Raw genomic sequence first — 27,233 nt, forward strand, 5'->3', positions numbered from 1 at the left:
CAGGTTTTACGTATTTATTCGGAAAGTGATTCAACTACAGAATGATGCATTGTTAGCACTATGAAATCCAATGTCTTGAAATCATTTTTCTTTTTATAATCTTGAACAAATTTTATATAATCTTTAACAAATCCTCTTATCTGAAGTTTTCATGCATTCAGGTATTTTGCATGATGTCTGATGTGATCAGTAATAAAGGTTGCAATGAAGTAGTAGCTATGATCATAACCCTAGAAGACAAAAGAGAGAAACAGTAAGATATTTATCAGTCAGAAACATCAATATTAAGGACATTAAATATATCTCTCATGTCACTTAATTTTCTTGTAAGTCCTGAAATTATTAGAACATGATGAAGGCTTATAATCAAAATCAAGCTTATTATACTTGTACTTCAACATTTTCACTGAACATTAAAAGAACAGCAAAAATAGAAGAAGAAACATTCTGCACAGCCTAGTTTCTAGATGCTGCCATTAATATGCAAAGAGAGGAAATAACACATTAATCAAATGTACAGTGTAAACAGGTGGTCATTATCAACAAGGAATAAAATAATCAGAATTTAAAGAAGTCAGAAACATAGACAAGAAGTTTTAACTCACAGAAGAAACACACTAACATCGGTAAGACGGAAAATGTTAAAATACAAAATAAGCACACAAAGACAATACAGAGAAAGAGCAAAAAACCAGCCAAATGGTTAAACATTGTTTGGGAAGTCAAACACAGCTATCCTAAGTCTAGTTAGGAATTTCACCTCCTATGCAATAAAAGCATATCACATTTTTATTTGAGGAAAAAGGAATAATTCATTAAACCCTGACATCCCTTAGCAATAAACCACACTGGGTAAAAAGCCAGTCAACTATTTTGAAAACTATTCTGAAACAGAGAGAAAATGTAATAAACAGATCTCATGCTATCTGGTTAATTAAAACCACATCTAAATAAATGGAGAGAAGATGCTTCCTCGGGGCATCCTCTGAGTACAAGATAAGATGACGCTTTCAAAGGAAAAAGGAAAAAATTAAGGTGGGAAGAACCTAAGGGGGTTAAACACCAGGTAATTTGGGGGTGGCCTCCCTTCCAAAACACAATGAAAACATAAGGTGAAATAAACTGAAAGGAGGTAAAAGTCTAAGAAAGATTTTTAAGTTTTTAGCTTATTCAATGGTCTCTGATGAGAGAAAATGGGAATTTTCCTAAGCACTTAAGAAGCAAAAAAAGCCCTAATAAAAATATCACCTGGGTTCCAAGGAACAAAGCAAATCATTAAGGTTTTGATGAAATCAGTAAATGTTCTTAATCTCTTACTTTCAGACATATGCAATGTTATATATCTTGGGAACAGAAGTTAATACGTAAAGAGTTCCAGGTCAAAGTCATCAAAGTAACTTAAAAGCATGATCTTTTGTTTCCTGTAGCCGAATCAGAAATGAATCTGACAAGAATGTTGTCAAAATTAAGGCTGAGCTCTGGACTTAACTTGGTTTCACATTTCTCAATGATTAGACCAGCCCCAGTTAATTAGTTCAATTTAGAGCTGAAGGCATTTCTTAGAGAGAAACATAAAGAAAAGCATTTTCCATTCCTGTAATTCCTCAATCATTCCAAGGTTAAACAGGATCTTCAGACCCATGATTTCAACCCACAAACCCTAGGAAATGTAGGACCAAGCAGCACCTGCCAGTTTTTATAGACCGATAGATGGCTCTGACTGAAGACAGGTCCGGATGCAAGGATGTGGGTGCCCCGGCACCCTGTGCAGCACGTGCCCTAATGTGACCGAGGGCTCCAACCTTATGCAGCTTCACAGCGGTTTAATGCCTTGCACAGTGTCAGGAACACACGGTGTAGCTATGACTATTCTTGTTATTATTTATTATTATTATTATTTTATTATTTTATTTTTTTAAAGATTTTATTTATTTATTTGAGACAGAGAGAATGAGAGAGACAGAGAGCACATGAGAGGGGGGAGGGTCAGAGGGAGAAGCAGACTCCCAGCCGAGCAGGGAGCCCGATGCGGGACTCAATCCCGGGACTCCAGGATCATGACCTGAGCCGAAGGCAGCCGCTTAACCGACTGAGCCACCCAGGCACCCCTATTATTATTATTTTATTAGAGAAGTCCCAGGGTAAAACAAAGTTACAATTTTGAGCTCTCAGGAGTGTACCACAAGATTACGGTATATTCTATCTAAAATACAAAGCCAATGTCCGTAACTTCCCCAGTGATATTTAACAGAAGATCCACCTTTACGAGAAAATAGAAAATGGCCTATCATGACACAGCGAGAAAGATTTTTTTTTAGAGAAAGAGAGAGAGCGCAAGTATACAAGCAGGGGGAGGGGCAGAGGGAGAGAGAATCTCAAGCAGACTCTCCATGAGCACAGTGCCCATTGCACGGCTTTATCTTTCAACCCTGAGATCATGACCCGAGCCGAAATCAAGAGTCGGACGCCCAACCAACTGAGCCACCCAGGCGCCCCAAGAAAGATTAAAAAAAAAAAAAAAAAGAAGAAGAAGATAACAGGAGGGGAAGAATGAACGGGGGGAAATCGGAGGGGGAGACGAACCATGAGAGACAATGGACTCTGAGAAACAAACTGAGGGTTCTAGAGAGGAGGGGGGTGGGGGGCCTGGTGATGGGTATTAAAGAGGGCACGTTCTGCATGGAGCACTGGGTGTTATACGCAAACAATGAATCATGGATCACTACATCAGAAACTAATGATGTAACGTATGGTGATTAACATAACAATAAGAAATTATAAAAAAAGAAAAAAAATGTCAACTTACAGGCAGGAGAACACATTGGAACTACTGGCATTCCGCTTAGATAAAAGATGCTTATATAATTGAGCTAAATGTGTCGTTCTTGACTGGTTTTCCTGTTCTATTTACTGAGATTATTAAATGGGGGGGGTCCTTTCATTAACTTCTCTGAGTTGGTTTGCTATGTTAAGCAGCTCGTGCAATTCCATATATGCAGTGACACTTGAAGGAGCCTTAGTTTTGTCTTCTACCTCCCACTTGAAATGGAAAAAACATCAGTAACAAACTCTCTTAGAGTATAAAAATAAATGAACACATTCTTTCATTCCTCCCTCAGCTCTCAAAAAAGCGGCAGTGCGCCAGCAGCTACAATGAACATTTATTCTAACAGGCAGTGTTTTCCCACACATTTTCCAGACCCAGTTAGAAAAGCTGATATGAATCCCTGGGTTATTTAGTTTCTTCAGAATACAAAGAAGACTGCTGAAAGGTGCTCACTTGTTTATTTAGTAAGCACGTCCTGAGAGCCTACGTGCTGGGTAATCGTGCTGAGCATGAGCATACAGGGACACGAGATCCCTGCACTTCTGGAATTCCGTGCCATGTTCTTACTATTCTCTAACACGCAGTGCAGAGGCCAAAACAGCCTCTGAGTCTTCAAAAAGGGCCTGAGGACTTGAAGAGGTCGGATAGCCTTGCTTCAATATTGTTTCTGGAAGTTTCTGTCAGGTCACTGAAATCTTTTCCTCACAATGTAACTTCAATAACTGGAAATAAGACATATGAGGCTTCAGAGTAAGATCTGATCTTTGTGTACTATCAAAATTCTGCTGTCTAGTGCTTTTCCAATTTAGATTCGCTGAAGTCAAAACAAAAAAAGAAAAATTCTATGAGGTAACAAACAAATATCCCTATGCACCACACTTACCTCTCATAATTTTCGGACAGGAGTATAAAAATAGAGTGTGAGCATTTAACACCAAAAAGAGGTAAAGAAATAAAGTTGGGTAAATCGTGTACATGATTGTAATAATTCTCGATCTTCCTCCTTAGTTCACATACTTACATATAGCCCCTATTTTTTTTTTTTTTTAAAGATTTTTTAAATTTATTTGACAGAGAGAGACACAGCGAGAGAGGGAATACAAGCAGGGGGAGTGGGAGAGGGAGAAGCAGGCTTCCCTCAGAGCAGGGAGCCCGATGTGGGGCTCGATCCCAGGACCCTGGGATCATGACCCAAGCTGAAGGCAGATGCCCATCGACTGAGCCACCCAGGCGCCCCTATAGCCCCTAATTTTTTCAGCCTACTTAATGCTTCACTGCTCCCATTTCATAAAGAAATACAGTTCTCTTGTACTTATATGTCAATGATAAGGCAGATATGATTCGCAGACCTGAGGTAACCTGAAGTCAGTGGAAGTTGGCCTGAAAACATGAAGGCATCGTCTCCGAAGCCATGCCCACTCATGTCTACTCAGTTGCTCATTCAATTATAACAAGTCTAACCATCATCTTCAGACCAGGTAGTTTGCTGGTAACCTGCCCTTGCCGGAAGGAAAGTGAACGAAAAATTGTGTCTGAGCTAAAGATTGCGGCTGGTAATTTCAATACTTTCCCACTTTTTTTTAAGAACTGAATATTTTGTCTTGACTCCTCATTAAATAAACCCAACTGTGTTTTTCAGTTGCTTAGGATATAAGCATTTCAGAAATAAGCTGATTTATTTTTTCCCTCCGAGAATTTCATCAGTGTTTTACTTCTGTGCTATTTTTATAACAAACTCCAGAGATTTTTCAGTCTTTGCTGGCGGGCTGAAACTCTGGTGTTGGTAGTAACAGCAGAATTTCCTGGCACCGCCTCGGAGGGGGGAGGAAGAGGCCGCCAACGCTGGGGGTGCCGAGAAATCATTCGGAAAGAAACATGGTTTATTACGTTCCTTATAGCTAGAGTTAAGGTAGCTAAACACACTACTTTATTATCAAATTGGTATTTGGGTTTCTCAAAGTTGCTTACTGACTGAAAACATGCAATTCTGATAAGTGTTTAATCTAAGAAAATACTATTACTTAGAGACAGACACTCAGAGAAAACAAGGTATATCTAATATATTGGTTTTTGACATATTTTCCCACATGATCTATCTATCTATCTACATATACATGTAAATATGTATGTAAATATATTATTATATAACATATATTATTTACATGATCAAAATATTAGGGGAATTAAGAAACCAGGGAGACCGTTAAGATCTGTTGCATAAGGGGGCGCCTGGGTGGCTCAGTCGGTTAAGCGACTGCCTTCAGCTCAGGTCATGATCCCAGGGTCCTGGGATCGAGCCCCGCATCGGGCTCCCTGCTCGGCGGGAAGCCTGCTTCTCCCTCTCCCACTCCCCCTGCTTGTGTTCCCTCTCTCGCTGTGTCTCTCTCTGTCAAATAAATAAATAAAATCTTAAAAAAAAAAAAAAAAATCTGTTGCATAAGTTAGATCGCAGGTTATGCATAAATTCTCCTTGTGTTAGCTAATTCCATCCCTTTGCTTCTCAGGAGCACTGCTTCACCTTGCTTGGGAATGGTTAGACCGATGAGAGGAGGACATGTGTTTCCATTCAAATGACCTTGCTTCCAATTCTGGTTCTACTGTAAACTAGCTGTGTGACCTTAGATACAAAGTACTTTTCTCAGCCTGTAAAACAGACACGAGCCATAAATGCAAACCTACAGCAAACATCATACTTAGTGGGGAAACACTGAAAGCTCTTCTCTAAGATCAGGAACAAGACAAGGTGCCCACTTTTGCCACTTCTGTTCAACATAGTACTAGAAATCCTAGCTAGAGCAATGAGGCAAGAAAAAGGCATAGAAGATGTATAATTTGGTGATATAATCTTAAATGCAGAAAACCCTAGGGCACCTGGGTGGCTCAGTTGGTTAAGCGACTGCCTTCGGCTCAGGTCATGATCCTGGAGTCCGGGGATCGAGTCCCGCATCGGGCTCCCTGCTCAGTGGGGAGTCTGCTTCTCCCTCTCCTGCTCCCCCCCTCTTGTGCTCTCTCTCTCTCTCATTGTCTCTCTCAAATAAATAAATAAAATCTTTAAAAAAAAAAATGCAGAAAACCCTAAAGATTCCATAGTAAGATACAAAAGCAACACCCAAAAATCAGCTGCATTTTTATATAACAATGAACAATCTAAAAAGGAAATTATGAAAACAACTATATGATTCCACTTATATGAGATACTTAAGAGTAGTCAGACTTACAGAGAGTGGAATGATAGCAGCCAAAGGTTGGAGACAGGGAGGAAGAAACAGGAATTAGTGTTTACAGGCTTCCTCTTTCTATGGAATTAGATCATAAGCATCATTAACTTAATAAGAAGGATTTCACTTTGTCTTGTTATAATTAAAAAATACCTTACCAGAGGTACTTTCAAATTCTGAAATATAAAGTATTATGGAATCTTGCTTTAAAAAAAAAAAAAAAAGATTTTATTTATTTATTTAGAAAGAAAGAGAGAGTGAGCGAGCAGGGGGAGGGGTAAAGGAGAGGGAGAATCTCAAGCAGACCCCAGAGCTGAGCATGAGCTAGACATGGGGCTTGATCCCCCGCAGAGTCAGATGCTTAACTGACTGAGCCAACCAGGAGCCCCTGGAATTCTGCCTTATAGTTACTTAGAACAAGCTGAGGTTTCCTAGTACTTGCCTCTTGCAATCTAAAAACAACAGGGACTTTCTTTTCTGTACAGGCAGCTATGAAGTTATCAGGTAGTAACTGTCCATCTGAAAGGAACTGGTCATCTTTCCCTTGATCAATTAGTATGTCCAGCTGAGAACCTGGGTAGGACTTCACAAGATGGGTAGCATCATAAGCCTAGAAAAAGAAAAATATTGAAAAATAAATTTGAAAGCGCCCAGAAATATGTTCTTCAAAACAGAATGCAGTAGAACCAAATATAAATTTAACATTATTTAAGCTCTAAGGATGATTAAACCGGAAAACTGCTTTATCGTTGTCTTGCCTGGTTTTTATTTATAAGGTCTTCAGAAATCTATGTCCCACTTATAGCCTCTTCTCTACTTCGAAGCAATGCTGGGCCAGTGGCAAGAATTCTGTGTCTCAGCATTCTTCATAGTACAGACTTTTCTTCTAAACCTCTGAGGTTCTTAATCACCTCCCAACTCTAAAATCGTAATTTTTTTTCTTTATAAATCCCTCCACAAATTGACTATTTCTTTTAACTTCCTTATCTTTTTCTATTTCCAGATATTTTCTATTTCAAATAGTCTATTTTGTTGCCTCTTCTTTTTGGCTCTAATTCCAGACTTAAATACATTCAGCCTCCTCTTCTGCGGTCTGTTGAACAGCACCAAATGTCTGCTATCCCCATGAGCATAATCTGAATCATATAAACAACCCCTCAAATTTGTTATCTGAGGAGCTGCCACTAGTTACAAGTTCATATTTTACCATCCACCTTTAAGTATTCTGGATTATTCATATATATTCACTATCACAACTTCTATGTACCAATCAAGACAAACAAAAACCCAAAGAGTTCCCCTTCTAAAGTAGCCTGCTTTTAAGACTTGCTTTCTTTACTCTTATAAGGAGAGACTGGAAGGGGATCTATAAAGTCCAACTAGTTCTAAGCTCTGTGACTTTGTAATTCTGCATGGCCTCCTTATTCCAACACTAAATTAAATAGCCTAAACGCAACATAATTAAGATGGTAAAATCTACTGCCACTTAGAGAAAAATTATAGAATTAGATTCCTTTATATATTACCTGTGCCTCTACCTCTTCCCTCCTTTCTTCCAACCAGTTGGTCTTTTTCTTTCTTTTTTTAAGATTTATTTATTATTTGAGAGAGAGAGAGAGCGCAGAGGGACAGAGAGAATCCCAAGCAGAACTCCCCGCTGAGTGGGGAGCCTGACTTGGGGCTTGACCACCCATGAGATCATGACCTGAGCTGAAATCACAAGTCGGAGCTTAACTGACTGAGCAACGCAGGCACCCCACCAGTTGGTCTTTTACCCAACTCTCCCATCAGAACCTAAGCCCCGTGTGGATGTGAAAGGTTATCATCACCTTTGTGACCTAAGATCTCAAACTCCACTCAGGCTCTGCACAGTGGCAAGGCCTCCAAACACCCAAGTACATGCACCATCAGCTCTCAAAGTACCTAACAGTAATCACTTTCTGCATTCTTCCAATATAATAAAAATCTGAGCCTAAACAAAACAGAATTCTAATCTAGTGCCTAAAAGATTAACCCTCCAATTTGTTAGAATTTCAATGTCCAATCTTTTTTTTTTTTTTTAAGATTTTATTTATTTATTTGACAGAGAAAGACACAGCGAGAGAGGGAACACAAGCAGGGGGAGTGGGAGAGGGAGAAGCAGACTCCCCGCCGAGCAGGGAGCCCGATGCGGGACTCGATCCAGGGACTCCAGGATCATGACCTGAGCCGAAGGCAGTCGCTCAACCAACTGAGCCACCCAGGCACCCTCAATGTCCAATCTTAAATAAAATTAAGATCCATGTGTGAATGACCCCCCCTGAACACACAACAGTCAAAAAATTTTTTTCTTCCCCCCACTCAGGTATTTTCCACTTGTTAACATGATGATGAATGCATTTGCCAAATATTCAAACTCTTGGTGATGTTTGCAAATAGCTTATTTCTGCACAAAAGTCAAATGGGTCTTGGGAGAAAGAGCCATTTTTAAATTTTCGTTTTGAAGCATCTGCTCCCATGCTTGAAAAAGCAATCTTGCTACTGGGAAGGTTCACATAAATGTACATTACACAATATCTATTTTTAAAAACTTTTAAGTCTGGAATTTAAAATCCAAATCTGAGAAATGCTGGATTTTGAAACAGATACAGGAAATAATTAAAAGGCCAGGACTCATGCTTCCTGTTGTACAACTGCGTACATGGTTAATAAGAGGCAAACCTAAAGTCACTAATAAAATGTGGTATTTATTGGTAATGTTAATTTAGAAATAAACACAAAAATTAATCATTAGAATAAAGGATGTAGTTTCAGAACATCCACCACAATTCAATACAATTAGAAAACCGGGCTTTTTTGTTGTTGATCTTGTTCTACATATATTCTCTTGTTAATTATTTTAGCTCTGGATCTTTTAGTGAGTTAGGAATATAATGTCTGTGGTGTGTAGCTTTTTCACAAATCTGAAAACTTAAGAATGGGTATGAAGACAGCCATCCCAGTACCTACCTTCCATTTACTTTGATCTGTTCCCAAATATCCACTAAAGGCTTTTTTGCCCCAAGGACAGAGCACTGGGTTGCAAATGGGAGCAAATGCCGATACAGACTTCAGAAACAAAGGAAATTTAAAAACAAGTTATATTTTGCTAAATCAAATATGAACAAACATTTGCAACTTGCTTAAAAGCTCAGAAATTTATTTGCAACTTGCTTATAAACTCTGACTTGCCATGAAAACACTTGTGAACAATTTTCCATTGGTTATATGAAGTGCTGAGATTGTAGGCCTCTCCATGATACATCTTTTGTATGTTCTATTATGAGAGCTAATTAACCACAGGTGCCAACAGACTGTAAAGCAATACATTACATTTTCATTAAATAATAATTTCAATAAATAATTAATTTCATTAAATAACACATGCAAGTTTATATTCAGTTTCCACTCATTTTTTCCACTTACAACTAATGAGTAGTAATATAGAACAGTTTACACTCACCTTTGTGAACCTGTTATTAAATCTGAAACACATTATTTCTCTTAAAGAGGGCCAAGAAAGCATTGAGCAATGCATTAAAATTTGTGTTCTATGCAGTGTTGTTTTTAACTGGATAAGTGGCAAAGATGGAATCGTTCAGTTTCAGAGTGCTTCTAAAAGTATATATTTATCAATGTCTATTACCTTTTTTAAAGGACAAAAAAACAACTGAATTTGATTTTCTCCCTTAAACGTAATAAAGTAATTGTCTTATGTACAAAAAATGGAAAATAAGACCTTATTTTAAAAACCTACTGTCAAGCCATGAATTAGTTCAACTTTGTAATAAAGTCTGCTAAAAGAAAAATATCTGGTGCCACAATAAGAAACTGCTCTAAGAAATATTGTCATTTCTCAGGGGCACACCTGAAATGGCTAAGAAGTCCTTTCTAAGGGAAGGACATGGATTAAACAAATCTTGAGGTATCTGACAGCCCTGTGATGTTAAAGACAGAAGCTCCTGAGATTATCACTGCTTCAGCATTTCCTTTTTCAACATGATGGCATGCTGCTTTGCCCAGGACATTTTACATACGGTGGTTATTCCAACTTGGCTTATTTAAACGACAAAAAAGTGAAGCTATACTATTTCAAAAAAATGAATAGAAATATTGACGGTGTTATTTTTCAGTTAAGCTGCAATCCAATTTCCATCAGAGGCAATGAGAAGAGAGAATACTTAAACTTTTACAAATCATGAATATTTTCCACCTCAGAAAATTAAAGTCAACTTAACAAAGGTATTCCTGGTAAAAATATTAAGTGATATATACCACCACAGTAATAAGAATAAGCTTTAGGAGAAAAAAAATGCCTAGAAAACTAAAGTTTGAATAGAAGCAATAAAAACTGCTTTATCATACTTCTAGTAGACCAACTGTGATAGAATTCCTGTATTTCTGATTCTGGAGCATATAACTGTGTGGTCAAATTTAATACTCTTCCCCTACAGCCCCTTGAAACTCCCAACACTAGAAAAGTTTAGTCCCAGTACTATAAAATAACAATATCCTAGTTTCACTCTTTGAAAGTTCCTAACTGATATTATCCAAGAGAAATACTTGTCACTGAAAGCTTCGGTAATCTTACTTTGTACTTTCCAGGATTCTTCAAAGCACAAATCAGAGCTCCATGGCCTCCCATGGAGTGGCCAAAAATAGACATCCTTTGGGGGTCCACTGGAAAATTGGCATTTATGAGTTGCGGAAGCTAGAGAATTTAATAGTGTGACAAAAGATATGAAAGAAACAAGTTTAGACTTCTTCAAAGTCATATAAAATAATTACACAATTAACACTTCCAAATCACAGTCTTACAATACTATGAACTAATAAAGATGAAAAAAAATCTCAGGTAGACAAGGATTATTAATGTATCACTGGAGAAAAGTAATCCTCAGAAAGCAAATTAAAGAAGACGATGCAGAAAAGCCTTTAAAATGTCTTAACTTTTGATCTAGTAATTTCACTTCTTGGCATCTATTCTAGGGAAAAGTCCTTAGGGAAAAAAAATTATACATAAAGACAACCAATGCAGTAAAATTTACTGTGGTAAGAAATATACGTAAATATGTAAATATCCTACATTAGGAAAAACTAAATTATGACATCTGACAGAATGTTATGCAATTACTAAGGTTATGTTACAAATAGAGTATTAGAAAATATTTTATACAACTAAAAAAAAGAATAAGATAAAAAATTGTACAACTGTATGAAAACTGGTCGTACAAAAAAAAGTCTGGAATATACCAAAACATAGTTATTATTTGGGGGATGGAATAATGGGGGTGATTAAAATTTTATATTATTGTTTCTGGGTTTTTATGATATACACATTAACAATTAAAATCATATAAAATTTAGAAAAACACATAAACTGCACATAAATAATATTAACAGAAGCAACGATTTACCCTTACATATCCTTTCTAAGTAAGCCTTGGTTAATCATTATAAAATATGTCTGAATAAACCAGCTGCCAGGGTTTTTTCATATATTGTTTTCTTTGTATAATCTGGGTAGTATACACAGGTATCAATATATTTATTATCCTCTTTAAAATTGTACTTAATATTAATTTAAATTGTAGTAAATAAGACTACCGTATAAGTAAACTTTAATGTTCACTAAGATAATCAATAAATATGTGCCAAATAGATTCAACAATACCATACCCTGGTTTAAAATTCTCAGGACTAGAAGGACTTTGTGTCCCAAACTATTAGTAATCATCAATTGATAAATACAACATAAATGAAATTACCTCCTCAGTTACGTAAGAGTACATTCTGTAGTTAGTTTTCCAAGGATCTTCAGTGGCATCCACATAAAACCCAGCACCAGTGCCAAAGTCCCAGCTCTCATCTTCTCCTTTAATATTGCAGCCACCTATCACAGAAACATCCCGTGGCCTCATCTACTCCATAGCAATGACCCATGTTTAGTAACACTCTTTTAAATGAATCTGGAAGTTCATTTGCATTTGAGCTGTTCACCAAATATTGCAGTTCTCTGCCTTTTCCGGTGGACACTCCCTGGTCCTCTTATCCCTGAATGGGGCCACGTGACTAGTTCTAGCCAATGAGGTGAGAGAGGGAATGCCCTTCCAGGCTGGAGAATTCACTGCTAAGGGGAGGCACATTGGCTTTCTCTGTGGATGAAGTGCCCTCCTATGTATTCTGAATATACGCTTCTTCACTGTTACCTGTCAAAGGACTTAGATCCTCTCTCTATTCTTCCAAAATGTGTTGAGATTCCTTCCCTGAGGACCCTCCCCTATTACCAACACTTTTTTCTCTTAGAAGGAAGAGGAGACAAATGCTTGTGCTCAGATTACTATCTTGCATTGAAAATGTCTCCGTATGTACTTTGGAATCATTCCATTGTATCTCCCCTATTTATTCATCCCCCAATAGGATTTTCTTATAATCTTTCAAAATTTATTAGGTCTTATTTTATATGCTTGCAGGTGGTTAAAAAGCCAACCACTGAGACAAGAGAATTACATTAATACATAGAGTAATTTCAGGAAAATGACCTCTTCATGATATTCAGTACACTCATCCAGGAACATGGCTTTTTCCATTTATTAAAGCCTTTATGATTGTTAGCAAATTTTACATTTCTTGTAAAAAATAAATCTTCATATTTTAAAAGTTTATTCCTAGGCATTTAATATTTTTAATACTACTCAGAATTAAACTTTTTATTACATTTCTAGTGAGGTATGTCTTGCTTTGGTGTATTATATGTCCTGTGAAAGCAAATGTACTACTTCCTAAGGCCAGCCATTTATCTTCCAGATAATTTTAGCTGCATTTAATAAATTCCATTTCCTGACACTTTCTAAGGTCACAAAGTAAGTTTTAACTCTGATGGATTGAGTTCTCAAATATTTGATAGTTTCATTTCTCTAATGTAAGCATTCTAGTTATTTATATTAAAACCAATACACGTTAAATGCATGACTGATGAGCAGATGAGAAAAGACATAATTTTCATGTGACAGGACAGTTTACCTATGGAATAGAAATATTTTTATGCATTTTGGCATTAGTGCGAATATATTAATCAAGTTGCTCAGTCTCTGTTTTGAAGTGTCTTTTTTTTTTTTTTTAAGATTTTATTTATGTATTTGACAGAGAGAGACACAGCGAGAGAGGGAACACAAGCGGGGGGAATGGGAGAGGGAGAAACAGGCTTCCCGCTGAGCAGGGAGCCCGATGCGGGGCTCGATCCCAGGACTCTGGGACATGACCTGAGCCGCTTAAGGACTGAGCCACCCAGGTGCCTCTTGTTTTGAAGTGTCTTAATCTATAAAATGGGACTAGCAAAACGGTCCCATCTCATAAGAGTGATGTCATGAGTAAGATTCACAGTGAGGACAATATATAGCATGGTATTTTAGAGTATTGATATCATCTGAAAGATTAATGAGATAATAGCCAAAATATAAAAAAAATAAAAAATAAAATAATATTACATTATACCACTTACAACTTAGTCTGAAAGATTTAACAAGGATCTCTGGACTGAGAATACTTACGAGGGCTCGTATCTGGAGCAATGACGACAAGGCCATGTTCGGAGGCAGCTTGATGATAACCAGCCTTTGATATAAAATTTTGTTCCGTGCAAGTCAAACCTGAAGATCAGAAATAGTGTTATCTCATGCTACACTGTGGATGGTTTATAAGATGTAACCTTTTTTTTTTTTTTTAAAGATTTTATTTATTTGACAGAAAGAGAGACAGTGCATGAGCAGGGAGAAGGGCAGAGGGAGAGGGAGAAGCAGACTCCTCGTTGAGCAGGGAGTCCGATGTGGGGCTCGCTCCCAGGACCCTGGGATCATGACCTGAGCCGAAGGCAGACCCTTAACCGACTGAGCCACCCAGGCGCCCCATGATGTAACCCTTTTATAATACAGGAAAACAAGCTCACTTGGTATTATTAAAACACATTTTTTTTTTTTTAGAAATGATTCTAAAGAAGACAATAAAGTTCCCTTTCTCATAAAATTTATAGTAGTATTAATCTAAGAACTGTCTTAGGTTAAATGCTCCCACAGTTGTCCTTTCAAAGTCACTCACTAAAGTTTCAAACACTGAAATCCTTAGGACCAGATGTACTTGGGAATTCAGAATTTTTCAAACTGTAGAATGGCAATATGGTGTATGGTGAATGCAATGTTGTATCAACCCCGTGGGGTGTTGTCAAACATGCTAATTAAACATGTTACTGTTCCTGCATCAAAACATAAATATTCACAATAAGTCAGCATAATACTATAACTTAATTTTTTTTATAAACAGAATTCAGCCTGATCATCTTTGTATTCCTCAGTGTTTTAAGAAGAGAGAAGTGGCTACCATATAGCTCCTTAAATTTTAGCTCTAGTTTTCCAGATATTTCTGCTGCTTTTCCTAGCTATAGGCTTTTCGGTCATGTACTAGAAGAGAAGACTGAATCCTCTTATTATAGAAGGGCCAAGAATAAACTGGCAATAGATGGATGAGCTAAGTACCACCTAACCCAACACCCCTTTTCCAGTGGCCAATGCCAAATATCCCACCATATCTGATAATGAGTGACATCAAAGCTGACTAGTATGCACGAAGCGGTATGAATTAACTACGGAACACTTTTATAGTTTCTATTTATCCCCTAGCAGCCAGCACAGGGACTTATGAAATGGTTGCTAATGAGGATTAAATTAATAAATAATTACAAGATACAAAGTTACAAGTATCATTGGATAAAGTGTTTTGAGGGTTCATGTTTACTTATTTATTTATTTTTATTTTTTAAGATTTTATTTATTTATTTGAGAGAGAGACACAGCGAGAGAGGGAACACAAGCAGGGGGAGTGGGAGAGGGAGAAGCAGGCTTCCCGCCAAGCAGGGAGCCCGATATGGGGCTCGATCCCAGGACCCTGGGACCATGACCTAAGCCGAAGGCAGATGCTTAATGACTGAGCCACCCAGGCGCCCCGGGAGTTCATGTTTAAACTGTTAGGACATACATACTTTTACTAGTCATAGCAGGGGAAGAAGTCCTTGTTTGTTCACTCTGTTCCTTCCCAATACATCTTCCAGAGATACAGGAGCTGTATCATGATGGAGAACTACCCCAAATACTGATAAAAGGTCAGTGGTCTTGATGACCTTAATGCAAATGTGTTCAGAGGCAAGGTAAGAGGGTAACAAGAATGGGTTTTGAGGATTTCAGACAGGATCTGGTTAGAAAGATGTCACTCAGCCACTTACTGGCTAACCAAAATCAGTCAAGTCACTTGAATATTGTGAGTCTCAGTTCTTTCATTTGAAAAATGGGGATTAATATTGCTTATGATCATCTCATAGTGTGTCTGTGAGGATTAAATGTGATAATGTAAAAAGCCTCGAATTGTGTCTCGGACACAGTGCAGAGTGTCTTTTACTTGGGAAATGTAAATGTTTAGTGACCAGAGAAAAATCTGTTTTTTTCTAGTTAGAACACAATTTCCTTGATTAAGGTATTAGGAAATGAACTGCAGACTCATAGAAATGAAGATAATTCTACTAGCAGAATTACTCTCAATATAAAGATGGTTAATAATTAACATCCACTTGATCAACTATGCTTACTTTTATGAAGAGCTTTGGGGTTTTTTTGGTTAACAGCTTTATTGAGGTAGAATTCAGATGCCATACAATTCACCCATGTAAAGTGTACAACTCCACGACTGTTGGTATATTTACAACTATGGAACACTACCACTATCTAATTTTAGAATATTTCTGTCACCCCAAAAAGAAAACCCATACCCATTAGCAGTCACTTCCTATTTTCTAATCCCCGCCTCCTCAGCCTTAGGTAATCACTTTCTGTCTTTATGGGTTTGTTTATTCTAGACACTTCACATAAATGGAATTTAACAATATGTTGTCTCTTGTGAATGACTTCTTTCATTCAGCATGGTTTCAAGGTTCATCCAAGATGTATGTTGTGTCTATGAGGACTTCATTCCTTTGTTGTTGAGCAATATTCCACTGTGTGGATATACCACATTTTCCTTATTTCATTAGTTGACAGACCTTTGGTTTGCTTCCACTTTTTTGTTATTATAAATAATGTATAATGTAATATATGGACATTTGTGTGCAAGTTTTTATATGGACACATATTTTCAATGCTCCTGGATATAGGGCTAATGAAGGGCTGTTCCGATGGTCACGTTGACTTTGGAAAGTTGCAGACCATGCCATCAGGACCATCTTTTAGAATTTCAGTTTGGATGCTTTAATTTTAGTTAATTGAGTAATTTTAGAAATATAACAATTGATGTCAGTCTCTCTGCCATTGTTTTCGTTCAACATACCAGGAATTAAATATCCTGAAATTCTTTTGCCATTATTTCTCAAATGTATAGTCAGACAATCTTAATTTTTTAAAAGAAAATCAAGCCTTAGGCTCCAAAGGCTATCTGTTCTTCAGCATCTCACTAAGGAAATTGTCCTGTCATGTGATGTAAACAAACCCAAATTCTATGTTTTATACTCATAAAGCTCAGATGATATATATTGATAGATTCCAATTTTGGTTAGAAATTTAGGGCCTTATTACTACAGCACGTCTTACACAATACCCTGGTACTTCTGATCTACGTTATTATACTTACAGCCGGAGACAGGGCTCCAGCAGCCGTCACCGGAAACACAATGCAAAAAGAACAGGGGAAAGACTAAATACAGCGCTGGGCTATAAGTCAGAAAACTTGTTCACTCTGTTACATGATCTCGGTCAATACATAACTTCTCGGGGCCTATGAAACAGTTACCTGTTCTATAGATTGCATGATTTCTAAGGTCATCTTCAGCTACACAGTATTCTGTTTCTAAAACAAGCATGCAATTTTGTTCTTGCTGCTTTTGGTAATACCCAGTGCTCTTCCAGCAAAATCAGTTTGCTTTTTTCAATCACAGAAATGGGTTGTTGAGTAACAATCAGGTAGGCACTTAATTTTTACCTTTCAAAATGAAATGTTTATTCTCATTTTAAACGACTGGTATTTGGGGCTTATCCTCGGTAAAACATATGTAAGAGGGGATTTATTAAAATCCAAGCTATAAGCAATTTTAAAGTGACAAAAATAGCACTCTCTGATATAATTTAGATTTTATCGAGCCTCTCCTTATGGTTGCTTCTAAAGATGAAATGCCAACAACATTTTGTGAAAGAATTAGCAGACAGCTTCAAACTACTGGTGGAAAAACTTTACTCTCTCATAATCCATTCTATAGTCTTTAATATTCGCCACAGATTAACAAACTTTAGTGTTCTTTTGTGATTTTCCAGACTGTTGCCAGAGAAGATTGATGGAGTCTGATTAAAACATGACTTCCCTGGTCGCCAAGGCAGTGCATGCATGTTGGGGTTACCTTTACCTTTTCTGTAAGTTGTACCAAAACATCTACTTAACTTCTTTCATTTGTACCATTCTTCAAATAAAGTAATTTGGTACCCCCCACCAAAAAAAAGAAGTTACTTGTCTGTAGTTTCTTTCTTTTTTTTTTTTTTAAAGATTATTTATTTATTTATTTGACAGAGAGATAGAGAGAGAGCACAGGTAGACAGAGCAGCAGGCAGAGGGAGAGGGAGAAGCAAGCTGCCTGCTGAGCAGGAAGCCCGATGCGGGGCTCGATCCCAGGACACTGGGATCATGACCTGAGCCGAAGGCAGACGCTTAACCGACTGAGCCACCCAGGCGCCCCTTGTCTGTAGTTTCTCATTAGTGTATCATGGGTGTTCTGGTTTTACCTAATATTGCTCTATTTGAGTGGTAAAATCTCTACAAACTTCAGAAATTCTTAGGTAGGTACAAATTAAGTAAGTAACTTTTCTAAGCTCTTGCCATTGAGTCCAGAATTTTACATTCTCTGTTAAATTACTTGGTTTAATTTTAAAAGAAGTGAAATAAATATAACTTAGTAGGTCTGAAATTATTCTCAGGATAAAGTAGGAGTAGACTACAAGAGGCTCCTAAAGTCTTTTATAAATGGCTCAGTAAGCACACCAATAAGTCAAGATAAAAGAGAAGATAAGGCAGTTAAAAAGAAAAAGAAATTCCTTTCTAAAACTCACATGAATAACACTTACCAGACAGCCAATACAGTGCAGGGCATTTTCCAGTTTCTGCCTTTGGTGGTAAGTAGATAGCAAATTTCATTTTGCAGTTCAATTCAACACTGTAATTTTAACCATGACAGAAAAAATCAATGCCTCTCACTGGTTAAGACAGAAACATAAAATAAGTGATTTAATGTCTAAAATAAGTGATTCCACCAACATTTAAGGAATATAACTTGGCCCTTAAAAAAAGAATGGGGCCAATTTATCATACTGATCTATTAACCAACCTGGGTCTTTGCTGTGCATGGCACATAAGTAACTTGGGGGGGGAGGGGAATAAATTAGAATAAATGTAATACCCTCAATATAGCACTAGTATTACTAAAAGAAAAATTGTTTTTGTTTCTAAAGAGATGTATGAAGTAACAAATCAGCTTTTATAAAAAATGAATTCTAAAGATATTAAATTATACGTTTGTTCATGGGCACTGAAATGTACCACACCTTTAATTTTTTCTTTGTCACTAGTATCTTATTATAATCACTAATATCACAAATGAGGTAATTTTTATAAAAACCACAGGTATTTTTTCCATGTAAATGGTAATCTGTGCAACAATGATCTTTCATGGGTCTATTTAAGGAATCAAATAGATGGAAGCAGAATGAGAGATACCTAAAATTTTATCTTCTTGGCAGTTACCTGTCATGTTCAAAAACTTTCTGCAATCCTCCAAAGCACTTGTTGCTGGAAATCTGCTTCAATGCCATTCTTCTCCTATTAGTGAATATTAATCTTATTAATTTCTAGAACATTAGTTCTTGAAAAATTTGAAACAAAACTGTTTTCAGATAAATTAGCCAACATACACAACTGTTTCCCACTGAGAATATTTTTTCACTTGCTAATTTTCTCTGGTAAATAACATTAAGAAACTGACTGACTTTCATGTACACACTTAGAGCTGTTAATGCATTTCAGGAAACTTTAGTACTTTGGTAGGTCAATACTAATTTATCCAGTTGGTTAACAAGCTTTTTTTTTTCTTTTTTCTTTTTGTGGACTGCCCCAAATTCTTTTCAGAAAGAGGGAAAGTATAAACAAGCTACTAATTAACTACTTTAGCTCAGAAGATCAAAAACTGTTTAATAGTTTACCTGTCAACTGTAACAAACGAATCAAAGAATTGGTCTTACTGATTATAGCTGATTTTTTAAAATGGGACGAAAATGATGTCACCATAATGATTTGGTAACAATAAGCGGTAACATTTATCGAGCACTTACAGCGTGATTGCCACTTTGCTATATGCGCACCCAGACCAAATTCCTCATCCTATGAGATTTTTTCTGAGAAAATGATGTACAACTTCTAGTCAACAATTCTCCCTTTTAAAACGAACCAACAAATAAAACATAAGTGAATTAAAAGTGCAGCTTATTGATGGCAGATTTTGAAGCCTGGTAATTCTTTTCTCTCAGACAAATCTTTTAAATGTTCATAAATAAAAAATTTTAAGTTTAAATGTTAAAATACCACATGTTATTAATTTTTAATAATACAAAAAAAGTCAGTAAACCATCCATACCAGAAGTGCCTGTTCAACAGAGAGGAACCAGACTGCTTATGATGCGTATCTCTCAGGAAGGATTCCCTTCCCCTCCTTATTATAAATCGGTTAGCCATACACACTAAATAAACAATCCTCAGATGCTAGGAATACGTATTACCACTCTAGTGGTCTTCTCAGTGATTATGTTCCACATAATTTCTACTGACATTCTCAGAACAGTATGCTGATCGGTTGTGGTGTTAGGGTTACTCTAAAAAAATACATAACAATAATCTTAAAAAGTTAATCTTGGAAATGTCTTTGCGAAATTCGTTTTTTAAAAAGAATTTTTATTTATTTATTTGACAGAGAGAGAGAGAGAGAGCACAAGCAGGTGGAGTAGCAGGCAGAGGGAGAGGGAGAAGCAGGCTCCCCGCTGAGCAAGAAGCCATGTGGGGCTTGATCCTAGGACCCTAGCTAGCTAGGATCATGACCTGAGTCGAAGGCAGTTGCTTAACCAACTGAGTCACCCAGGCACCCTGTCTTTGCAAAATTCTAAATAAGATTAGTTTCAATCCTACCTTTCAGTAATTTCCTCAAGAAATCTAAATACTTAGTTTTGCATTAGAAAGCTGGGATTTGAACCAGGAAGCCTGACATCAGCAACCCTACTTTTTGCTGCTATGTTCTACTGCTTCTTTGGAGGGCCTTTATATACTCTCTTTTTTTAGATGCTCTGAGATTGACTAAATTTATAGGATTAGGGCTTACAATTACAGAGAAATTACCTTCTATTCACAGGTTTATGCATTTAATCCATAAGAGATCAATTCCTAAACTGCTCACAAATGTTATTAATTATTATTAACTTCAGCTATTCTTGTTCATGATCCTAGCTTAAATAATACAGTAACACAGACGTATAATTTTAGCATACACACATGAGACCAAGGAATAGAATTTTTTTGCTGAATTATTCTATAAGGATGTCCTGTTTTCTTAAATTTAGTAAGGGCTATGTCTGCTTTCCCAAACCATGGCACATTGAGCATATATCTAGTGCATAAGAAATAACTAATAATTATTTGTTGAATTAATGAATAATTATTTTTTTAACTTCTGACTATCAATTATGTGAAAATTTTAAAAATCTGCTTGTCCTTCATCTTTTTTGTTCTATAATTTATGACTTATTTTTTTTTTTAGTAAAGCACAACTAGTTTATTTCTTCTGCTTTTTTAATGTGCTTTAACTAAAATTCAAAATCAAGTACTTCCCCTTTGGTCAGAGAAAACCAAGTTAAAATGCTGTGTTTTCAATTGATAGAATGAGCTGAAAAAAATAAAATCAAAGCTTTTAAAGTTTTTTACTCTAACCACCCATTTTAGAAATTACCTTGATTACAAATCAAGAAAAAAGTTACACTCAATAAAAAAATCTGACATAAGCTAAAAACTAGATACACTATGATATATGAAATAATATACTAGGTGATTACGTTCTTCACTAAAATTTTTCTATGTGAAAAACAACATATTTTAAAGTAAGTTATTAGCTTTTTCATCCAACTTTCAAAGTAACACATAATAAAACTTAAATTTACCTGACCAATTGCTACTTGCTTTTTTGCCTGCACCAAAGGATAGATGATCCTGAAAAAAATGAAAGACCAAGTGGTTTATAAACAGGACATACTTTTGACAACAGTGGTTATACAGACATGTGCAGGGCACAACACATTCTGAGCAGAGACATTTTTCTTCTCTTGAGGCAGACTGACTGTCTACTCTGGATAAGGCAGCATGGCAAAAGCAGCTGAGGGAATAGCATCACCCCATCACCTTAGCCCTTAAACGAACTACCTTAATACTTATTTTGCCACAAGGCAGGCAAGAACTTCTGCTGGACTAAGATTCCTATGAAGAAAGTTGTATGGGGTTTTTTTCTTTTTAATTAAATAGAAAAAAAATTTAAAGTGTAATTTGTTAGTATGAGATATAATCAACTGCTGAGAGGAAACAAAACAGTTGTGGGGGCTAGAAGAGTAGAGAGAGATAGAAGAGTAGAGATAGAGTAGAAGGGCTGGAAGAGTAGAGAGAGATAGAAGAGTAGAGATAGAGGAGAGGGGCTGGAAGAGTAGAGAGAGATACAAGAGTAGAGATAGAGGGGTTGGAAGAGTATAGAGAGAAGAGTAGAGATGGAGTAGAGAGGGTGGAAGAGTAGAGAGAAATAGAAGAGTAGAGAGAGATAGAAGAGTAGAGAGAGAGAGAGTAGAGGGGCTAGAAGAGTAGAGAGAGATGGGAGTGGCTAGAAGAGTAGAGAGAGATAGAAAGTGCAGACCTGTTTGGCTAAGAGGTGTAGATGGAATGTGTTGCACAGGAGAAAAAAGGGAAGAGAAGAGGACTTCAGGACTGCTGGGCTGACAGGAGAAAGGATGAACTGCTGAGAAAAATGGGCTTATAAATGATGAAGGGACCGCTGCGACACTGTAAGAAATAAATAGAAACTTACACAGTACGTATAGGCCTGTCAGTGTCATTTTATCTGCCGGGTATCTTATTTAGGTTCTTGGATTGTATTTTGTAGGAAAAATGGAGTGAAAGAGTGGGGTAGAATAGCAAAACACAAAATAGATTCCTCCCCCAAGAAAAACCCTGAACAAAAACAAACAACAGTTTCACAGCGCCAGTGGGTATTACACAATTTTTCTAGAAAGTCAATGAAGTGAACATCAATATTTTTCAGGGAAGAAAGGTTTTCTCAAGTGCACTGCCAAGCCAATCAGGTAAAAGCTATTAAAGAGAAATCATCTTTATTCACGAAGCATCTGTTCCCCCAGAAGGCCAACTTGTCAAATCTTAGTTTTCTTTTCCTTCTTTATTCAGGCTAAATGCCATCCTCCTCCAGAAAGCTGTGCTCTTTATAGGTTCACCCATTCCTTTCTTCTTTTGATGAGTCTCAGGTCTCTATCTCTTTCTGTTTTGTTCTCATTCTTTCTGGACTCCTTGGACTTTGATCCATTTCTTCACTTTCAGGGTGTCCCACTCCACCGGCTCTTACAACCTACACAGGTCTCCCCAGCATCATCGGATTATGGTACTGCTCACCATCATGTCTCTGTTCAAATCCTCTCTTCAGAGAAAACTTGCTATCTGGGTTCTTCTACTCCTTCCCCTTCTCCCATCTCCCTTTCCTTTGCTCTTCGCATGCACTCTTTCCCTAACTCCCATTCCCTATGTTTCAACCACATTTTCTAGGTGGAAGAATCTAAATCTGCATCTCTAGACCCAATAATTCTCATGCATTAGTGCCAGAATTTAAATGTCTTACTACACCCTTCTTCCAAGATATGCTACCAGCTAGTAAAACCCAACACATCTAAAATTAAGTGTTGGGGTACCTGGATGGCTTAGTTGGTTGAGCACCAGACTCTTGATTTTGGCTCAGATCATTAACTCAGGGTCATGAGACCGATCCCTATGTGGGGCTCCACACTGGGCCTGGAATCTGCTTAAGATTCTCTCTCTCACTCCTCCCCAACTCTGTCTCTTGAAAAATAAAAATAAAAAATAAATTTAAAATTAAGTGTGTATCTCCCACCTTCAAACCATTTTTTTCTTTCCTTTTCTTGCCTCTCTTTTCATCCACGCCTGTCTTGCCCAATCTATGTGTGAAACGTCTTAAAGTTACCCCTGCTTTGAATTCCCACTGCCACCATTTTAATTATACAAAAGAAATGAAAACTTAGGCTCCTACTTTGTTTCCTTCTTGTATGTCCCACTAAAATCAATCCTGCACGGAAGCCTAGGGCTTTAATACATGTAAACTTACTGTTTAATGGATATCTATACCCGTTACATACTCAGGCCTAACATGGCCTACAGGCAATTGTTAGCCATTTTGATTTATTTTTTATTTGATTTTTAAAAAATTGTGATAAAAAACATATAACATAAAGTTTACTGTCCTAACTGTTTTTAAGTGTATAATTCGGTAGTGTTAAGTATATTGTCAATTTTAAAAACATGGTTAGCTTGGCCACATAACCAGCAAAGGAGAAAGATGAATAAAACTCCATATATACTTTGGTCACATTTTAACTGTGTACTGGCCACCTGCTGCTACAGGTGTAGAGGGAATCCCATTCACCTTGTGGTTGAAAATCACTAAGTCATTGAAATGAAAAATCATATAACTATAATTTTTTTCAAGTTTGGTGCCATCAAAACTTCATAAAATTGAAACTACTAAGAACTGACAAAAAGATAAAGATGAATAAAACTCCATATATACTTTGGTCACATTTTAACTGTGTACTGGCCACAGTCTCTTTTCCTTCATAAAAATTCACATGGCTGGCCAATACAGAAATTTTTAATCCACTATGGGGGGAAAATATAGCACCCACGAATTCCAAACACCGTAACTGGGCTCTTGAAATTGTCTTCAATGGTCCCACATTATTTTTCTGGCCAAACTTCCTATTATCTTAAGTCACTCAACTCAATTATGCAGAATCCAAGTATAGCCTGGATGTTTCTACTGGCTGGCTTTACTCAATGCCATGGTATAACAATTTCAGAGTAGGTTCTGGAGCCCGACCCTCCAGTTTCAAATTCTGGCTTCACCATGGACTACTACGACATGACTTCAGACAAGCTAGGTAATCTTCCCATGACTCATTTCCCCATCTACAAAATGGGGATATAATACGATCAATTTGAGGGCTGCTCCCGAGACTAAATGAGTTAACACTGCAGACTATGCATACAAATGTTAGTTATTATTAGTCCAGCAACCTTGAATGCCTCCCGACGGGGTCGCTCAAATGCCAGCTCCCCGGCGATGCCATCAGGGAGTGACCTCCAGACCCCTCCAGAACTCGGACAGCATTTACAACACGGACAGACTAACAAAGCGCTCGCACGTGCGTCAGCAGGTGCGGGTTCCCCCCGTACCCAGGGCCCCGAAATGCGCGCCTGCCAGGGCTACTACAGCTTTGGGCTCTGTTTCTCACTAAACTGGATATGCAGCTACTTCAGGCGGTGGCGATCGGGTCAAAGGGCGGGGAGAATCTATGCAAAATGAAAGAGCTAAATAAACGTAGCGGGTACGGACACCGCAGGCCCGAGAGCCCAGCGTTACACCTATTTGGGAGCTCAGGGAAGGAAAGGGATTTGGGCCAAGGCCTACGCCTGCAGCCAAACTCCTCGCCTCGGCGCCCCAGCCCTTGACCTCCAGCGTCTGCTGGGTCGCGTTCGGGATCGGGGCCGCAGTTCCCGCGATCAAGCCTGCTGGACTCGCCCCTGGCCTCAGCGTCCGCCCCGACCAGGTCCCGCCGTGTCGCGGGTGCAGTCGGAGCCGCCGAGGAACTGAGGACACCCAGGGCTCTGCCCAAACCAGTCTTACCTCGGGGATTGGCGGCGGCCGGGAAACAAGCAGCAGCCGAGGCCGAAAGGCGGGGCCTCATCATGGCCGCCGGGGGCCAACGCTTGGGACCGCCCAGCCTCGGCCCCGCCCCTACCAGGCCCTCCCACTTTCAGGCCCGCCCACTTTCGGGTCCCACCTCCTGAGTCCCTTCTCTCCGGCCCCGCCCCTGAAGCCCCGCCCCTGCAGCCCCGCCCCGGTGGCTCGGCCCCCACGATCCCATCGTGCCTCAAGGAACACTTTTCGGCCCAATCCTCTCGGGTTCCTCCTCTTGCTGCTGCTGTTGTGGGCTTCCTCGTCAGGGACTTGTCATCCCCCCTCTTCCCAGAGGCCTGAGGTCTGGCCCCACTTACCTGGTGGAAAGGATTTCCAAGTCGTCTTTGAAATTATTTTTAAAAACAAGATTATATTATCGTGTCTGGGAGCTCCCATCCCCTAAATCTTTCCAGTTCACCTACTTAGCTGGAGTTAAACAAGGGTCATTTTTATTTTTTATTTTATTTTAATTCCAGTGTACTTAACAGAGTGTTATATTAATTTCAGGTGTACAGTGTGATCCAACAGGTCCATATATTACTCAGTGCTCATTAAGAGAAGTGTACTCTTAATCCCCTTCACCTAGTTCACCCATCCCCCTCACCCACATGAAGCCTCAGTTTTAAATCTCCAGTGCCAGACACACAGAAGGAGACACACTCCACCAATGTTCCCTTTTTTCTCTTCTCTGAATATAACTTAGTTGAATTAATAGTTGCTGGTTGATAACTTACAGCAAATCTCTTGATTTTTTTTTTATTTTTTGACTTGATTTAATTGAGCTGATTGTGTATGTACTTTGCCTTTTGAGGAAATTAAATGTGATCACAAAGAAGCTTTTTTTTTTTTTTTTTTTAAACCAGCAGCTAGACTGAGTGTAAATGATACAATCTGAAAGGCAGGACTAGTTTCATGGGGGTGCAAGCCATAGGACAAGGTCCTTATCTCAGAAGGACCTGGCACTTGGTTTAATTCTCTGCTTAGTGTAATTATTTCCTGTGCTACATCGTTAATAATTTTTTAACAAGGGGTTCCCATATTTTCCTATTGCACTGAGCCCTGCAAATCATGTGGCTGATACTGCAGAAAGGATTCATAGGTGAAATGACCTCTGTGGGAGCTGACATTATAAACATGGATGCCAGACTCTGTCCTGTGGCCCATGCCCATTTTGCCATAATGACCTGTGGACTGACCTAAATTGTGGACTGAACCTGTGGACCTGTGGATCAATTGAGACTCAGTCCAAAAATAATGTTTATGTAATCAAAATAAAAATTGTATTCTGAGAAACTATTGAAGTGAAAATTTCTTTTTGCTTTCTATTACTTTTAAATATAAATCACTGAAAAGGGAATTTTCTTCAAACCGAGTTTCACAACAAAAACAGAATACTCAGGTTTGCAAGTTATTTAGAACTGGTAGGAAATATTTGAAGAAAGTTAAAGGGTGTTTATTTAATAAAATGATTGTTGTGGGGTACAGACCAGCCTAACAACTGTGAGCATGTAGTCTTTTATGAAAGGGTTCTTGTGTTACAAATACAGTATGATAATAACCAGAACTAAAATTTCTTTTACTGAGCATAAATAATATTACAATAGATCCCAGTATATTTCTGTTTCTTCTTTGAAATATTTTATATATATTCATACATATATATGCATATGCATGGAAGCAAAGTAAGCCGAAATCATAAATTAAGGTTGATGTTTCTAATAATGAAACTAGTAATAAAAAATGGATGAATATTAACTACTTAAAGAAATAGACAAAAATTATCTGTAAATGTGTGGCTGAGAAGATTTAAGGACTCTGCTGAACTAAAATAAATAGGATGTAGGGAGTCAATCTTAGGGAGTCAATAAAGAGATTTAATGAATGAGAAAGACTCAACTCTGCTTAAGGTCTTTGGGAAAGGAGATGATTTTTAGAGAGCCTGGAAAAGACACCATACATGAAGAATGGTATAATCTATTGGACATCAGCACTGTGCTACTTGAGAAGTGTTCTTATGGCTTTTCCACAGACTTGATTA

The 27,233-nt window shown here is 37.8% G+C and overlaps 1 protein-coding gene across 4 annotated transcripts; it reads right to left on the reverse strand.

Moving 5' to 3' along the window:
- ESD (esterase D) lies at window positions 1-25,271 on the reverse strand. Of its 4 annotated transcripts, XM_045869449.3 has the most exons (11): window positions 25,142-25,271; window positions 21,336-21,384; window positions 19,467-19,568; window positions 18,883-18,957; window positions 18,207-18,295; window positions 13,614-13,712; window positions 11,832-11,956; window positions 10,655-10,774; window positions 9,034-9,132; window positions 6,488-6,655; window positions 1-230 (listed from the first exon to the last, which is right to left on the reverse strand). In XM_045869449.3, exons 4-11 carry the CDS (start codon window positions 18,948-18,950, stop codon window positions 150-152), a joined length of 849 nt encoding a protein of 282 aa, XP_045725405.1. In that variant the 5' UTR covers window positions 18,951-18,957; window positions 19,467-19,568; window positions 21,336-21,384; window positions 25,142-25,271; the 3' UTR covers window positions 1-149. The 4 variants fall into 4 exon arrangements, with proteins under 4 accessions (XP_045725405.1, XP_064442174.1, XP_045725404.1 ...); XM_064586104.1 differs by lacking the exon at window positions 19,467-19,568 and having other exon boundaries at window positions 21,341-21,384; XM_045869448.3 differs by lacking the exon at window positions 19,467-19,568.
- Between the last annotated feature and the right edge of the window lie 1,962 nt (window positions 25,272-27,233).

Source organism: Mirounga angustirostris, unplaced genomic scaffold (assembly GCF_029215605.1).
Source record: "Mirounga angustirostris isolate CCGP_5_RB_7025 unplaced genomic scaffold, mMirAng1.0.hap1 SCAF_3, whole genome shotgun sequence".
Lineage (NCBI taxonomy): Eukaryota > Metazoa > Chordata > Mammalia > Carnivora > Phocidae > Mirounga > Mirounga angustirostris.